At 56.5% G+C, this 16,263-nt stretch overlaps 1 protein-coding gene across 1 annotated transcript in view; it reads left to right on the plus strand.

The window, feature by feature from the left end:
- Positions 1-1,503: 1,503 nt before the first annotated feature.
- TMPRSS6 (transmembrane serine protease 6) overlaps positions 1,504-16,263 on the plus strand; it is a 31,060-nt gene continuing 16,300 nt past the window's right edge. The window contains exons 1-7 of the mRNA XM_065887253.1: positions 1,504-1,699; positions 6,780-6,913; positions 8,123-8,190; positions 8,752-8,936; positions 9,183-9,224; positions 12,081-12,285; positions 15,079-15,215. Coding sequence (XP_065743325.1) covers positions 1,504-1,699; positions 6,780-6,913; positions 8,123-8,190; positions 8,752-8,936; positions 9,183-9,224; positions 12,081-12,285; positions 15,079-15,215 — 967 coding nt within the window. The remainder of the gene's footprint in view (positions 1,700-6,779; positions 6,914-8,122; positions 8,191-8,751; positions 8,937-9,182; positions 9,225-12,080; positions 12,286-15,078; positions 15,216-16,263) is intronic.

Genomic DNA, 16,263 nt, shown 5'->3' on the forward strand with positions numbered 1-16,263 from the left:
GCCTGATACAGATGTCCAGATGTCCTCTGGTTGGGGTGGAGGGGAGTCCTATACCCAGGTGAGAATCACCTGCGGTCACCTCCCTTCCTTGCATCCATGGGGGCCACTCAGGAGATCCCTGTGGCTGGAGCCAGAGATCCTTGACTGAGAACCTTTGAGCATCACAAAAGATCTCTGTTTTCAGAATCCCTCTGTGTGAAAATCCAAGACCCAAAGCAAAGGACACCCCGCCCACCCACCCACGCACACCTGGGGATGTATTTTAAAGCCGCAGTGGCCTTTTGGGATGTGGTAAGAGGAGGCTAATTTCCTACTTGCTCTGCTGGTGGGTGGGCAAGTGAAGGACCTTCTCTGGACTGTGGGAAAACCTGCCAGAGAAGGCAAATAGCACTCAGAAGTTTGCCTGGGGGTCTAGAGACACAGCCACAGGTCTGGGGCACTGACCAGGGTGGCCTTCAGGTATTATTTCATCATGATTTGTTAATTAACAGCTCATTTACAGGAAGTAGCCCAGAGTAGTGGAAAGAGCAGGGAGTCAGACACCTGGGCTCGACCCCCACTTACCTGCTGTGTGATCTTTGGCGAGTGGCTTAGCCTCTCTGGGCTTCAGTTTTTCCATCTGCAAAATGGGCTGGTTGTCAATGCCAGACATTCAAATCACATTGGGAAAATGAGGCTAGGAAACCCCTGGACTGAGTTACTGCTAAAACATTCCGGGTCTTAGTTTCCTCATCTGTCCTATGGGTGCAGAACCTTGAAAGGCTTTTGGAGGTTAAGCAAGACAATATATGTAAAGTGTCTACACAGACTGGGCTGAGGAAGAGCATGGGGACCATGGTCCCCCCATCCTGGTGACCAGAGGATTAAATGGGGTGATATCCGTAAAATGTCTTGCACAAACACTAAATGAATATTAGTTTTTGTCTCCTTCTCCTTCCTCTGCCCCTAAGAGACTTTGGGGCAGTGGGGAGAAAAGAGGGGCGGCGCTCCTTGGAAGGCGGTCCCTGGCTCGGCACCGAGCCGGCTCAGGGCTTCTGGGGGAGGGTGAAGTGAATGGATTGAATCGATGTTGTAGAAGCTTTGCTATTGAGAAACAGGAGGAAGGAAAAAACATCCCCCGAATGGGAGGGAAGCTGAGGGCAAGAGGACCTGGTTTACAGAAACTTGTACTCCATGCATGTACCCCAGTTCCATCTGCGGGTACCTTGGGGGGTGGGGCTCAGGCAGTGAAACCTCCATCTCTCCTCTGACCGCAGATGCAAAGGTAGGGATTCTGGAGCCAGACCAGGTCCAGCTGGTCACCTGGGCGAGTTGCTCTGAGACGTGCTTCGCTCCTCTGTGAGCTGGCTCAGTGCTCACTTTCAATGACTGCTAGCTGGCGTTATTCTCCTCCTCCCCCAAAAGGCAGGGATGCCGTCTTACTTCTGTGCAAGGTTGGTGTTCAGTAAAGATTCCCTTGCAAATGCCAGGCTTTTTCCTACCCTGGTCTGTTTCCTTGCCAGGATGCCCATGGCCAAGGCCCCCCAAGCGGCTGGCGGGCAGGGCGATGGAGGTGATGGAGAAGAGGCAGAGCCGGAGGGGATGTTTAAGGCCCCCGAGGACTCCAAGAGAAAAGTCCGCGACTACCTCCGCCTGGCTCCCCTGTGGCTGGCCCTGGTTGTGTTGGCATCAGTCGGGGTCCTGCTCTGGTATCTCCTAGGTAACTGCGGGGCCCTTGGGAGAGGTACCTGGGGAGGACTTGGGGTGGTCGAGGGGGCACAGCAGGACAGATCAGGATTCCAGGCTCAGCAATGCCTAGAAACCACTGTGCGACCTTGGACACGCGCTTCTCTCTGAGTCTCCGTTCCTGTCCCATGAGATGGGAGTGCAAGTTCCGTGCTGGGGCCTAGTGCCCGCAGTTCTCAGCAGCTGCGGAAGGAGTGCTCTCCCAGTGCCCAGTTCTTGTAAAGTGACAAGCTGAAGGGGTGTAAACATTGCCTCCCCTTGCCTGCAGCCCTCCTGGGTTGCCCCTGGGGCTTGGAGCCACCTGGCTCAGCTGGAGGAGGCCCAGCGGTGCTGGTGGTGCCTGGCACCAATGAGTGCGTCTGCTCACTGGAGCCCGATCTGGGAGCTCTTCTAGGGTGGGGACCACAGCTCTATCATCTTGGGGTCTCCAGGGCCCAGCATGAGTGGGAACGAAGGGGAGGGGGGCACAGAACTCAGGTGTCCAGGGGGGTGTCCATGCACGTAGATGGCTTTATACCCCAGCATGGGCACATGTGGAATTCAACCCAGAGGGAATGTGGGTGCGGGTCGGGGGAGGGCAAGAATGCCCAGAGCAGGTAGCTCAGGCATCTCCCATGTCCTGAATTTTGGCCCCTCCCTCTCTGGTATCACAGCCCTCTCAGTCAGTCCCCTGGAACCCCGGGAGAAACTGGCCCATGCTCTGGGTCCATTCGTCCATCCTTCTATTCATTCATTCAGTACTGAGGACCTCCTATATGCCAGCTCTGTGCCAGGCTGTAGAGATAGTTCTGTTCTCACCATAAAGCTTGGCATGTGCTAGGACAGAGAAAGCAGAGGGGGCCCCGGTGGAACCCTAGCAGGGACAGCCCACCTTGCCCAAGTGATCAGAGACCTCCCATTAAGCACTCTGCAAAAGTTAGATCATTTTCTTACTGACTGCATCTCCTGGTGGAATTTCAGGTCCACTGAAAGGAATGGGGACCCATTTTGGAGCAGCCACTGGGGAGATCAGCCTCGGCCCAGCTCTAAAGGGGGTCGAGGTGGGGGGGTATTCTGGAACCCCCGGGTTGAAGCTGTTAGGAAGCCTGGGTCTGATGAGGACCCACCTGCCGTGATGCCGGATGGATTGTGATTCTGTTCAGAGCCGAGCAACGAAGGCCGGGAGTGGAAGCTGTGTTCATTTCACCACCGGCAGGAAGCCGGCGCCCCAGATAACACGGGGCTGCCGAGGCCTCCTTAGGCTGTGCGATAATTAGTCTTAAGGGGAAACCATAGAGAGTCAGGCTGGAGGGCCAGGAACTCACCTGCCAATTGTCTTTCTTCTCAGAGTCTGATTTCTCCTGATTACACTCCTAGAGTGAATCACCCCGCTGGGGGCGGGTGCTCCGTGGGGCTGAGGACCCAGGGGGTGAGTGCCCCAAAGCCTCTACTGAGGGAGGCCAACCCCTTCCCCAGAGGGATGAGGACAGAGGAGGCACTTTCGGAGATATGTGAACGATTCCTCCCGCACTGGGCCAGGCTGTGCTCTGGGTACCGGGCACTGGACGAGGAGATGAGTCAGAGACACGCCGTGTCTGGTCTGGAAGGGGAGCTGGACAAGAGGCCTATTGCACTGGAACAGGATAAGCCTGAAGGAGCGAATGACTGGTTAAGTGGCAGCCTGACCCAGAAAGTGGCCCAGGAGAGGAGAGGGTGGGGGCCGGCTTCCCAAGGCCGGTGGGCCCTGGGCTGGTCCACTTGGAGCCCAGTAGTGGGGCCCTTCATGCTGCCCAGCTGTATTTCCCTGGTCTTCTCCTTCTCCTGCTCTCCTGGGCCACAGTTTTATGCTTTATTCTCAAACCTCCCTCACCCCCCACCCGCTTTGCCCCCTGCTTCAATGAGAAAACGGAACCACTCCGAAGGGAAGCCCCATAGATGCCCTCCCAGCTGTACCCACGTGCTCTGTGCTCCGCCCATCCCCACGTGTGAACCAGCCCTGCCCCATCTAAAGTCAGCTGTCCTCCCGGCCCAGATCCCACTCCCTTTGTCCTCGTGGTGGCCAGGCTCCAGCCATGTCCCCTCTCTCCTCCGGTGGCATCATCCATCACTGTACAGCGCTTCTCATTGCTCCTGTACCGAATCCCTCTCGTGCCCGCACACACACACACACACACACACACACAGCCACTTCTCTGCTCCCCTTTGCAGCAAATCCCTGTTGTTTGAAAACGCTTCGGCCTCCCGTTCCACGCCTCTTTCGGGCACCCTTTCCGACCTGACTCCCTGCCCCTCACCCCCGAAACTCCAACAGTGCTGGTCAGGGTCACCAGTCCTCACGTTGCAGAATCCGGCGGTCAGTTTGTCCCATTGGCAGCACGTGACCGGGCGCCTCCCTGCCTCCTCCTTGACACGTTATCCTTACTTGGCTTCCAGGGCGCCCACACTTCCTTTTCCCTCAGCTCATGGTGACTTCTCCTCCTCCTCCTCTCTGCTCCCCCCGCAACCCCGACATTCCCTTATGCCCTGAAGATTCCCAAATTTTCATTTCCAGTCTGGGCCTCTCCCTTGAGCGCCACTGTATCACCGGGGCCTGCCCCTCCTCCAGGATGTCTGAGTGCATCTCAGACCCCACTCACAGTTAACTCTCTTGTGAATTGTCAGTCTACCTTTTGAGTATATTTTAAACGGGCTTTCATACATATATATATATATATATATATATTTTTTTTTTTTTTTTGCGGTACGCGGGCCTCTCACTGCTGTGGCCTCTCCCGTTGCGGAGCACAGTCTCCGGACGCACAGGCTCAGTGGCCATGGCTCACGGGCCCAGCCGCTCCACGGCATGTGGGATCTTCCCGGACCGGGGCACGAACCCGTGTCCCCTGCATCGGCAGGCATACTCTCAACCACTGCGCCACCAGGGAAGCCCCGGGGCTTTCATTTTTAATTGATGTTTACCAGTTGTTAATATAAAATGATATTGAACTATTGATTTTCCATGTTTCAGAGGCAATGTGTGTTTATATATGAGATTTTTGGAAGTTCGAGATGTTGAGAAAATGGTATATAACTTTAGGGTATCATCAATAGTGACCTAAGAGGGCTTCCCTGGTGGCGCAGTGGTTGAGAGTCCGCCCACCGATAAAGGGGACGCAAGTTCATGCCCCGGTCCAGGAAGATCCCACGTGCTGCGGAGCGGCTGGGCCCGTGAGCCATGGCTACTGGGCCTGCACGTCTGGAGCCTGTGCTCCGCAACGGGAGAGGCCACAGCAGTGAGAGGCACGCGTACCGCAAAAAATAAATAAATAAATAAATAAATAAATAAAAATAGTGGCCTAAGAAAATCCTTTAAAATTGAAAAAAAAATGGAGAGAACATCCCAGATGGTGGCCATTCCATCCTTCCCGTTGCTCCCCTAACTGCTCTCTTTCTTTTACTCCCCAGCCCCAATTTGCCACCAGCAAACCTGGTCCTCTCTAACCCCAAAACATACCCTGACTCCAATCACTTCTCTCCCTCTTCACTGCACAGCCTGGTCCAGTCTCCCCCGGACCACTCTCACTTGACGGCTGCAGGAGCCTCCTGTAGTTCTCTCTGCTTCTGCCTTTGCCTCCTTAGAGCCTGTTCTCAACACAAAGGCAGAGGGATATTTTTACAAAGCAAATCAAATCATCTAACGTCTCTGCTTAGAGCCTCCCAGGGCTCCTGTCTCACTCAGAGCAAAAATCAAAGTCCTTCCAGGGTTGCAAGGCCCTACATGACCTCCCCCTCCCCCATGTCATCTCCTCCTGCTCTCCCCTAGCTCACTTCTTGCTGTTCCTCAAACATCCAGACAAGCTCCTGCCTCAGGGCCTTTGCACTTGCCGGTCTGCTGCCTGAAATGCTCGTCCCATAGATTAACATCCACATGGCTGATACCATCTCCCTCTTCTCTGGCCTCCAAGTTGCAGCCCACACCAGCCCTTGATTTCCACACCACTTACATCTCTAACGTGTTATGTCCTATGTTTGTTGTTTATAGTCTGTCTTTCTTGTTAGACTACAATCTCTGAAGGACAGGTTTGTTTTTTCTTGATTATTTTGTTCATTGTTATGCTGGTATATTCCCAAGTGCTCTAGACCAGTCCCTAAACATAGCAGGTTCTCAATAAATATTTATTGAATGAATGAATAAATGACTGAATAGGGGTATAAACCCTGGGCCGTGGATCTATTGTCTTCACATCAGCCAAAACAATCTTTGCAAAACGGAAATCTGATGACGTCATCCCTGATTTTAAACCTTTCGTGGTTTCCCTTGCTCATTAGGGAAAGACCAAAGTCTTGCCCTGCTGATGTCTCAATCTCTTATTATGCCTCCCCCTATCTGACTGCTCCAGCCAAACAGGCTTTTGGCCCTGGTCCTTGCCATGATCCCTCTGTCGCAGGGCCTTTGCACGTGCTATTCCTGCTGCCCTGAAGGTACTTCCCTCTTTCCCCTCTTCCCAGTTTACTCTCCACTCCTCCCAGCTCAGATGGAGGGTCACCCTGGCCCAGGTTTTCTTTGCCATGTCCCCCCCTCAATAGCAACTTGTGCCTCTTCAAGACGCTGCTGGCATATGAATCCCACAGGTTGTATGGTTACTGGGGGAACATCTGCCTTACCCACTACTGTCAGCTCCACACAGGGAGACCCGTCTGTCTTGGTTTATTAGTGTACCCCACATAGTAGGTGCCACCTGGACAACCCACTGGACAACACAGAGGTGCTAAACCAAGGACTTGACCTGCTGGGCCCATGTGGGTTTCTTGGCATCTATGTCCTGGACTGATCACCATGTCAGCTTCTGCCTGGGAGCCTCTGGGACACCATTCATCAGTTGGCCTCTCTCCTCCCTGGCATTGTGGGACCCGTTTGTCACTACACAAACTCTGAATGACAATGACAAAGATGATGATGACGGTGGTGGTGCCTTGGAGGCCCAGGATGCTGGTGGCTGAGCTGGGGGCTCAGGGTGGCAGAAGAAGGTGTGGGGGACACAGGAGCCGTCCCCATCTGTTCCCTTGGTTAACTTTGCTGCTTTCTTCCTGGGTAGGGCACAAGGCGGAGATGACGGTCAGCCAGGTGTACTCAGGCAGCCTCCGTGTGCTCAATCGTCACTTCTCCCAGGACCTCGCCCGCCGGGAGTCCAGTGCCTTCCGCAGTGAAACCACCAAAGCTCAGATGATGGTAGGAAGGATTGCGGGGATGGGAGGGAAGGATGGTGGGGACAAGAAGGGAGAGGGGAGGGGCCTGATCACGTCAAGCCAGTGGGTTAGTCCACCCAACACACTCACTGGGATCAGAGCCCCGTTCCAGGCACAATGGAAACGAGGTGGTGTAGGGCAGTGGGAAAGGTAGCGGGCTCTGGGGTCAAATGCACTAGGACTAAATCCTGATTGTGCCACTTAGTAGAAGCATGACCTTAGGAAATTAGGGCAGTGCAGGGATGCTGCCCGGACCCACTCACACACCCTCTCTTGCCGGGCAATGGCTTACTTCACTGGGGATGGTCTCCCATGGCCAGCACCTGCCACTCTTAGGTCGCAGGACAGCACCCTGAAGGGCGGGCCGGAAGTGCTGAGGAGTTATTCCCAGCAGTAGCCCTCAGACGTGAGAGATGGAGAAGGTGGATAAATACCCCGGCTCCCTTGGCCCTTGGTGGGAGCAGTTCTGAAGATGCCCCCGCAGTCTCTCAGAGGTCCCCGTTGGATGGCACCTCAGTTGCCACAGCTCTGGCCGGCACCTTCCCTCCCTGCCCATCTGTCTTCCCCACTGGTGTTCCTTGGAATCACCTCCAAATAAACCGCCTGCCTCAGGACCCGCTTCTGGGAGACCCACCCAAGGCTCTCTTTCCTTTCGTGTAAAGTGGAGTGATAACAACAGTGTCTGTCTGTAGGGTTGTCGTGGGGTTGAAATGAGAGAGGAGAGTGTGGACGTTACCTCTACGCCGTTCAGAGTGCTTTAAGAACCCACAGTCCTGCCATTCCACCCTGCCAGTGGCACTGCCACTGAACACGTGCGAAGACCAGCCAGCTCAGCTCCCGTGGCTGGCGGCTGGGGCTGAGGAGGGGACTCGGGAGCCTAGTGGGGCTTCTCAGAGTCGAGGAGTGACTTTTGATGAGGGGGAGAGGCCACTGGTGGTCTGACTGAGGTCAGAGCTGGTAGACGTGGAGGTGTCAGGGGCAGTGCCCGGGTGTAGGGGGAGGGGTAAAAAGATGGAATGAGGTTTGTTTCTTGGCATGGCCACTGCCCACCGTGTGACCATGGGCAAGCCTCTCTACCCCATAGGCTCCTCTGTCAAGCAGGGCTGCTGGGAGGGGCAAAGGGCATCTCAGGGCAGGAGGGGGTTTCTACAGAGGGTCACCAGGGGGCTCTGCTTTTTTCCCCTCCTTTTAGCTCAAGGAGCTCATTGCCAGCACCTGCCTGGGTACTTACTACAACTCTAGCTCCGTCTACTCCTTTGGGTGAGTCGCCCGGGCCCCACGACCGGCCCCTGCTAGAACTTTAGACTCAAAGAATGAAAGACACTGTAGGCTTCTGAGGCAGTGGCTTCATGTTTTAAAATGGGGAAACTGAGGCACGGAGAGGAAACTTGGCTTCCCGCATGTGACCTCCCTTCACCCAGCTTGGCTTCTCATCTGGAGAATAGGCACAATGGTGTGGTAGGGATTACCCTAGACAGTGGCCGTGGCGCCCTTAGCAACGGCCTGATGGGTATCAGGTGAGGACATGGAGGAGTGGTAGGCAGCTGTCCCATTCACTTATGACAGGGTCCGTGGCACACAACCTAACCTCTCGTGCCTCAGTTTTCTCATCTGTGAAATGGGGCTGTTGAGAGCCCCTCCCTCAGAGGTTGTTAGGAGACTTCCAAGTGATAGTGGAGAGCAGACCCGGACAAGTAGTAAGCGCTCAATGCGCATGAGCCGCAGTTGGTGTCCTCCCCCAGCTCCCATCAGGAGCAGGGTGCTGGGCGGGGCCCAAAGTCCAGGCTCCGCCCCCAGCCCCTCTCACTGCTGCCACATCAGGGAGGGACCGCTCACCTGCTTCTTCTGGTTCATCCTCCAAATCCCCGAGCACCGCCGGCCGATGCTGAGCCCCGAGGTGGTGCGGGCCCTGCTGGTGGAGGAGCTGCTGTCCACGGCCAACAGCTCGGCCCCTGTTCCCTACAGGGCCGAGTATGAGGTGGACCCCGAGGGCCTGGTGATCCTGGGTCAGTACTGGGGACAGGGAACGTGGGACGGTCTGGCAAGGCCTGGGAAGGCTGCTGCCAGGGCTGGGATGCTCTCGGGGATGGGCCCCCCCACTGAGTGGCCAGGAGCCAGGACTGAGGGGCGGGGGCATGGGGGAGGGTGGGCAGTCAGACAGGCTGGCTGTGATAGTCTCTTCTATTTTTATTTTGTATTTCATTTTATTTATTTATTTTTGATCTGTTTATTTGTTTGTTTCCTTTTAACAGAAGCCAGCGTGAAAGACATAGTTGCACTGAATTCCACACTGGGTACGCGACTTTGGTTTTTCCTCCCCACTTTCCTTTTGAGTTGGTGTTTTCCTTGGTTTGGTTGAGTGTCAGGGGTCCACATGGCTTCTATGGGTGCAGGAGGCATGGTCTGGGGTTACCCAGGGGGCACCACGGTGGCCTCAGTGATGGGTCCTGAGCGAGACTGGGGGCTTGTGGGGGGGAGGGGAGGAGGTGTTGTGCACATGTGAACACGTGTGTGTGTGTGTGTGTCTCTTGTACAAAAGTGTGTGTGTGTTGCGTGTGTGTGGGGGGGTGAGCGAGTAGCAGATTTATTTGCACATCAATGTGACCCTACTTTTCTATCATGGAATTCCATTTGCCCACAATCTACCATTTCCACTGATGGTAGAAAATAATCTTGCCAATTCGAGGTATATCAATCACTTTGGCTTTAAAACTGGGTCTTTGGGAGATATTTCTGTCACATTCAAGGATACTCCCTCCAACTTTTCCTTCCCTTTCTCAGCCAGCCAGGCTAATCTGCCCTCTCCTCCCACCCCACCCCCATGCCCTATTGCTAGAGTCACCTTGCTTTTCTCCAAGGGGCTCCAGTCTTCCCACTGAACCCCGGGAAGCAAAGCACCAGCAGGGCCACCATGCTGCACAACGCCAGGGGGCACTGCCCACATTACGGTCTGTGTGACTGGAGACTCCTGCACTTGTGCAGTGCATCACCTAGGCTACTGTACCCTGTGGCTCTGAGCATGAGTTCCAAAATTCCCAGATTCTTCCTAGACTACCTAGGGAGGCAGAGTTGAAATCCTGGTTATACCTTTTCTGACCTTCCTCTCCTCCCATGTGGCTGGTCACATGCTTATTTCCTCGGTGAATGGAGGTGGTGGAGTCAAAGGACGATTTTCAAACACTGGAAATCATGATATTCTCATACAAAGATATGAGCACGTGTCAGAGATTTATTTAACTCACTGATGAAGATGTTCCCTCCTTGTGTCCAAAGGAGAGCACGAGAAACAGATCTTGTGCTTATCTGTCATCTGTCTATCATCTAACACTGCATTGGTGCCCATGTTGCTCTGACCCTTGGTCTGGAATGGGCCTTTCCATTGCCCTTGGCTGTGCCGGGTGTCCACGTGTCCCCAGGTTTCTGGCAGCTGCTTTATCATGATCCTTATTTAGTTCAGTGCATGTCCAGAGCCCCTGCCCTCCTGGAGCGCAATGCCTAATGGGGCGAGGATGACAATTCAAGTCCTTTAAACGGGCTTTTGGGGCAGTTTATCCATGCCAGGCCCCATGCCTGCTCTGAAGACACCAGCTGACCGTGTCCTCACCCCTGCCCTCGGAGGAGCTCTGAGCCCCATGAGGGAGACGCACAGGGGCTGTGAGCCAAAGCAGAGGAAGGGATGTGCTTCTAGAGGGAGGAAGGAGTTGCTCCTGACCGGGGGCTCCTGGAAGGCTTCATGGAGGAGGGGGCAACAGACTCAGGATTGGGGGGTAGGTAGGAATCTGTCAGGTCCAGCGGGGAAGGGGCCAGGTGAGGAGAACACAGAAGGCCGTTTCATTTACTTTCGCCCAGCCTCCCCAAAGATGTTTCTGATTATCAACAGAGACCAGCACATCCCTCTCTACTTAATTTGCTTCACAAAAAAAGTAATTATTAAAATGGCAAAAGCAAAGCATCACCTTGGAGCAAGATTTAAAGAATATAAACGCCTAGGAACAGCCAGGTACCTTTCCCCAGGGGTCCTGACCCTTCCCCTTGCAGGTGTCAGAGCTCTCTCCCTGGGGAGGTCGGCTCCCCAGCTGGAGTCAGGATGGCCAGGGAAGAGGGCGCTGAGCAAGAGGCAGCAGCATCAGAGCAAAGCCTGTTCGCTCACCTCCATTCCCTTCCTGGTCCTCAGAACCACACAGAGAAGGAGGTGGGACAGGGGTTAGTACTTTGTCCACTTGACAGAACTCAGGGTGGCTGAGTGACTGGCCCAGAGGCACGCAGCTGATAGGAGGTGGTGCCGGGACGACCACGCGGCGTCTGGACTCCCCGCACACCAGGCTGCCTCCCGCATCCGGGGCTTACTCCCGAATCCTTACTGCTTCCGGGCAGAGCACCCATCCTCCCTGCTTCACAGGCTCACGATGACGTTTAAACGACATACTTATGGCAGCATACTAGCTTGCGCTCACTTCCTCTACCCGGGCTGCCTCCCAGCCCCACTGGAACACACTCCCTTCTCTCCACCTGAAACGAAGCCCTCATCCCGCTCCCTTTATTGCTCGGCCATCCCACTGGCCTCCCGGCCTCCTCAGCTTTGCTCCCAGTAGCCAGGGGAGTCTGTGATCCAAGCCCGACCGTGTCCCAGCCCTGCCTAACCTTCCATGGCTCCCACGGCCGCAGGAGGAAAAGGCTTCTCTCCTGGGCGTGATCTGGGTCCTGCCTGCCTCCTCCCACTTGCCCTCCTGACTCAAAGTCCCCTGTCCGCGCCGGCCTGCAGCCCTTTCCTTACTCTGTGACCTCCCAGGACTTCCCTGGGAGCCCTCACTTCTGAGCTATTCCGCCCAGTGCCTGCATCTTTCCCTGCTGCTCTCCTTGCTCCCGGAAAGTGACGGGACCTTTCTCTGGCACTCGCCTGGCATGGAGAGCTCAGTGAGTGCTAAGGGAACGAATGAATGAACCAATGAATGAGTGCATGGTTGAGGAGGCTGGGGATGGAGCAGTAGGGAAACAGAAAGCTGGGATATAGCATATCTGGGCTGACCCCCATCCAGCTACTCTCCCCGCCCCACCCCTGCTTGGGTGAGGACCTGACAGGGCTGGGCCCACTGCGGGTCTCTCCTCCCAGCTAACAGGGGTCAGGGGGCCTGTCCCTCTCCCCACTCCAGGCTGCTACCGCTACAGCTACGTGGGCCAGGGCCAGGTCCTCCGGCTGAAGGGTCCCGACCCCCTGGCCTCCAGCTGCCTGTGGCACCTGCAGGGCCCCGAGGATCTCATGCTCAAGCTCCGGCTGGAGTGGATGCTGGCTGACTGCCGGGACCGGCTGGCCATGTATGATGTGGCTGGGCCCCTCGAGAGGAGGCTTCTCACCTCGTGAGTCCCTGGGAGGGCAGTGGGGGGAAGGTTGGGAAGGGGGTGATGGTGTGGGGTCAAAGCCACACCCAGTGTTCTGAGACAAGGGGCTGTGTGACCCCAGGCCCTGGTATTTGGTATCCGGGAGACAGTGAGGCCAGCCCAGAGGGAGATGGTGAGAGGAGACTGGAAAAGGCTGTGTGCTGTGAGCAATCCCCTTCCCCTCCCCCAGCCTCAGTTTCCCCATTTGTAACAAAACAGGTGTACTAGATGACCCCTAAAGTCAGCTCTGGGAGGCGACGTGATCTTGTTAGAATGCTCCAGAGTCTGGCAGCCCCAGACTTCCAACCATACTCTACTGCTTTCTAGCAGTGTGCTCTAAGCCAAGTTACTTTGCCTCTCTGCGCCTCAGTTTCCTCACCTGTAAAATGGGTGCACAGCCATGCCTACCTTGCAGGGCTATTGTGAGGATTTAAATCAGACCTGCTGGGCCAGGCTCCTCACACATAGCGATGCTGTCCATTATTACCATACATTAAATGTATCCATTAAACATCCAGTAGCTATCCATTACTACTATCATTATGTATAGTCGAGTTGGGGCTGAGTAACGAAGGGCATGGAATGCCAGGAGCTATCTGAACTTTAATACTTGCTAAGTGAGGAACTAACAGAAAGTTCTTGAGCAGAGGAGAAGGGCTTTAGGATATGACATGGAATGCAAAAGGCGGGCAGGTGGTGGGCTGTGGGGAGACCAGGAAGGGGCTGGAAATGGCCTTGGCCTCCAGGAGCCTGATCACCCCCCCCACTGGGTGGGAGAGGGGAGTAGGTCTGTAGGAGGTCAGGGGACACCCTGGGGCACCCGGCTGCTGCCTCCTCTGTCTTTCTCAGGTGCCCAGCTTCCAGCTTTCGGGATGGGGGTGGGACCTGCATGTTCAAGATCAAGGGCAGTCCTGAAGGGCGAGCTGGGTGAAGGTTCTCCCCGGCCCCCTCCCCCGGGGCCTCTCTGGCTCTCCAGGGTCTGAGGCTGGCTCTCATCTGCAGCCCTCCCCCCGCCCCCCCACAGCCCTGACACCTGCTGACCGCAATCTGGCGTGTGCGTGGGCTGGGTTCCTGGAGGGCTCTGGGGAGCCCAGAGAAGCCAGACACAGCTCATTTCCAGGACTGATGAGGGTGGGAACGCTTCAGCGCTTTCCCTGGGGCTTCTCCAAGTGCCCGCCTGCAGCCTGCTGTTGCAGAGGGGACCTGACTGCCGGCTCAGCTCTGTTCCTACTCATGGTGGCACCAAGTGGCTCACTCCGTCTCAGACGCTTGGAGAAGGTGTAAAATGATGGGTCAGACAAGACTGGGGAGGTCCTCAGACTTGCACCCCAGACCATGAAGGGGGGACTTTGGTGGTAATGGGAAGACGCGGGGGCGGGGTTGGAGGGCGGGGGGAGCTGGTGGGGCCTCCACCAACTTTCACCTCGTTTTAGTTACAACAAGGGCTCAGCTGCTAAGTAAATAAAAGAAATCCCCAATATTAAAAGAAACCGTTAAAGGCGACCTCAGGTCCCCCTTAATCCAAATATCTTACCTCCCACCTCCTGGAGGGGAGGAGCAGTGGAGGCGGGGAGGGCCTGGTACCACAGGGTGGACCCCTCCCCCCGACCCCCGCAGTGAGATCAAGCCAGCGGAGTGGGGACCAGTGCCTGGGCAGGCGGAGGCCAGGGGAAATGCCCCTTCCCAGGACCCTGGGGCACCAGGACCCTCCTGGGTCTTCCCTCCACAGTGGCCAGTGTTGCCAGGGCTGCTGTGGGTGGTGTTTTTGAGGCTGTGCTTGGATTTCTCGCACTTCCCTGGGTGCCTGCAGCCCCCCACGTGGCCGCCCACTCCCATCGGTCAAGGCCAGAGCTCCAGGGCCGGCGCCGGCCAGGCAGTACCCCGCAGCTGGATGCTGGCGTGCCCCCTCCGGGGGAAGCAGGGTTATTAGCTTTCTGGGCATTGGTCTACCGATTAGCAAGGGCTCCAGAGAATTCTGTCGGAGGCAAGGGGAAGTTTGGCAGATGTTGGCAAAGAGTGAGGGAGAGGGAAGCCGGGAGCACTCCACCTGAGATGGGCCGACCATGGGCATGGACACGGCAGGGGCGCCAGACGCCGTCACAGGCAGTGCCTAGCGTGGGTCTGTCTCTGCTGTGGACCCAGGGTGGGGCCTTGGCACGTTCGTGAGCCTGGGTTTCCCCACCTGGCAACCAAGCGGTTGACCTTGACAATCTCTGAAAAGCCTTTTCAGGGCTGACATTCCTCTAAGAGTCTAGAATTCTAAGATACTGCTATTTCCTCTGTGCCTCCCCCATGGCAGGCTCTGGGTAGAATCCTGGGGTGCTCAAGGGATCACCAGACCGCACATCTGTCTTCTCTCTGTTCCAGCCCAGAACAGGGCCAGGGGTCAGGTGTGGCCAGCCAGCGGGTATAGTGCCAGTCTGGTCTGCCTACTGGGCACTCAGGGGTCACAGGGATTCTGAGGGGGTGGAGGGGTGCTATGGGCCTGGAATGAGCCATCACAGTCGAATTGTAAGCTCCAGAAGTCTGGGTAACCTTTTGGCTTCTCTCCCGTGAGGAGCTGGCCTGACCCTTACAGGGCCTCCAGTCAGCCCCCTGGGCCAGAGACGGTCAGACACCTACCTGCCTGAGGCCACACAGCAGACTAGCCGAAGACCCAGATATATAGGCTGCCAATCCCTCCTCCTCTGCTCCTCCCGGAAACCCGCTGCCCTCCCTGATGCCCGTCTCAGACCCTGCCTCCCCTGTCGCCGCCTTTCTCTGTCCCACCAGGGTCTATGGCTGCAGTCGCCAGGAGCCCGTGGTGGAGGTCCTGGCATCGGGCGCCATCATGGCGGTGGTCTGGAAGAAGGGCCTGCACAGCTACTATGACCCCTTCGTGCTCTCCGTGCAGCCCGTGGCCTTCCAGGGTGAGGGGTCAGGGGTCCCTAGGGGATGGGAGGGGCACAGTGGCAGAAGCCAGGGGTGCTCCTCGGGCTTGCCTTCACCTTCTTTGCTCTGGTTGGGGATGGGATGGGGGAGGGAAGGTTCTGGAAGTGCCTCTGCTCTCCAACCTCACCCCCACCCCTGGACCCACTTTATCTCTCTCTATTCTCGCTCCATTTCCCCCACCTTCTCCCTCACCCCCTCCCCTGCCCCTCTCTCCCGCCCTCCCTCATCTCCCCCTCATTCTCTCTCCTGCCCTCTTTCTGACTCTTTCTTTCCTGAGGTTACTGTCTGTCTGCCCTCCTCTCTCTGTCCTCCCCTGCCCCCTCTTCCCTCTGCACCCGCCCTGGCTGAGCCTGGAGCGTGGGGTCCACCAGACAACCCTCTCACACCAAAGGCCAACCACACAGTCGTCCCTGGAGATGGCTCAGGGGAGGGCGATTCACAGCATTCCTTGGGAAAGGGTCCCCCAGGCTGCCCCACTGAGACTCCCCCACTCTCCTCCTGCTTCAGATTCCCCCTCCTCCACCCCCTTTCTCAGGAAGAGCACGTCCCACCCTTCACACCTGATGGCTGGCTGTCCTGGGCTGTCCTGGGCTCAGTGGAAGGGAGGGTTGCAAACAGGAACTACACAAAGAGCCTCTCCCCGCCTCTGCCGTCAGTCTGCCTCTTCCCACCGACTTTCCCCTCCGTCCCCTGGTGTCCACCCCACTGGTCTCCTGCTGGTGGCCCAGGTCCACAGGTGACCCCTGGGAGTCCCTGGAGCTAAAGAGGTGCCATTGCTGCCCACTCTCATGGACGTCTCTGACATAGCTCTACGGGGAGGGAATGGGGGCTTTAGGGCCCCTGACTTCCATGGAAGGTGTTGTGCTAGCTGGGAACACACCTGCTGCCCATGCCTCGCCCTCTCACTGTGTGACGTCAGCCAAGTGGCTCCTCTTCCCCAAACCTCATCTTTGAAAAGTGGAGCGATTCTCCCTCCCCAGCCCCCGTAACTGTGAGGCTGGCGCAGCAGTGAGCACATTCAGTAAA

This window comes from Phocoena phocoena, chromosome 11, assembly GCF_963924675.1.
Source record: "Phocoena phocoena chromosome 11, mPhoPho1.1, whole genome shotgun sequence".
NCBI lineage: Eukaryota > Metazoa > Chordata > Mammalia > Artiodactyla > Phocoenidae > Phocoena > Phocoena phocoena.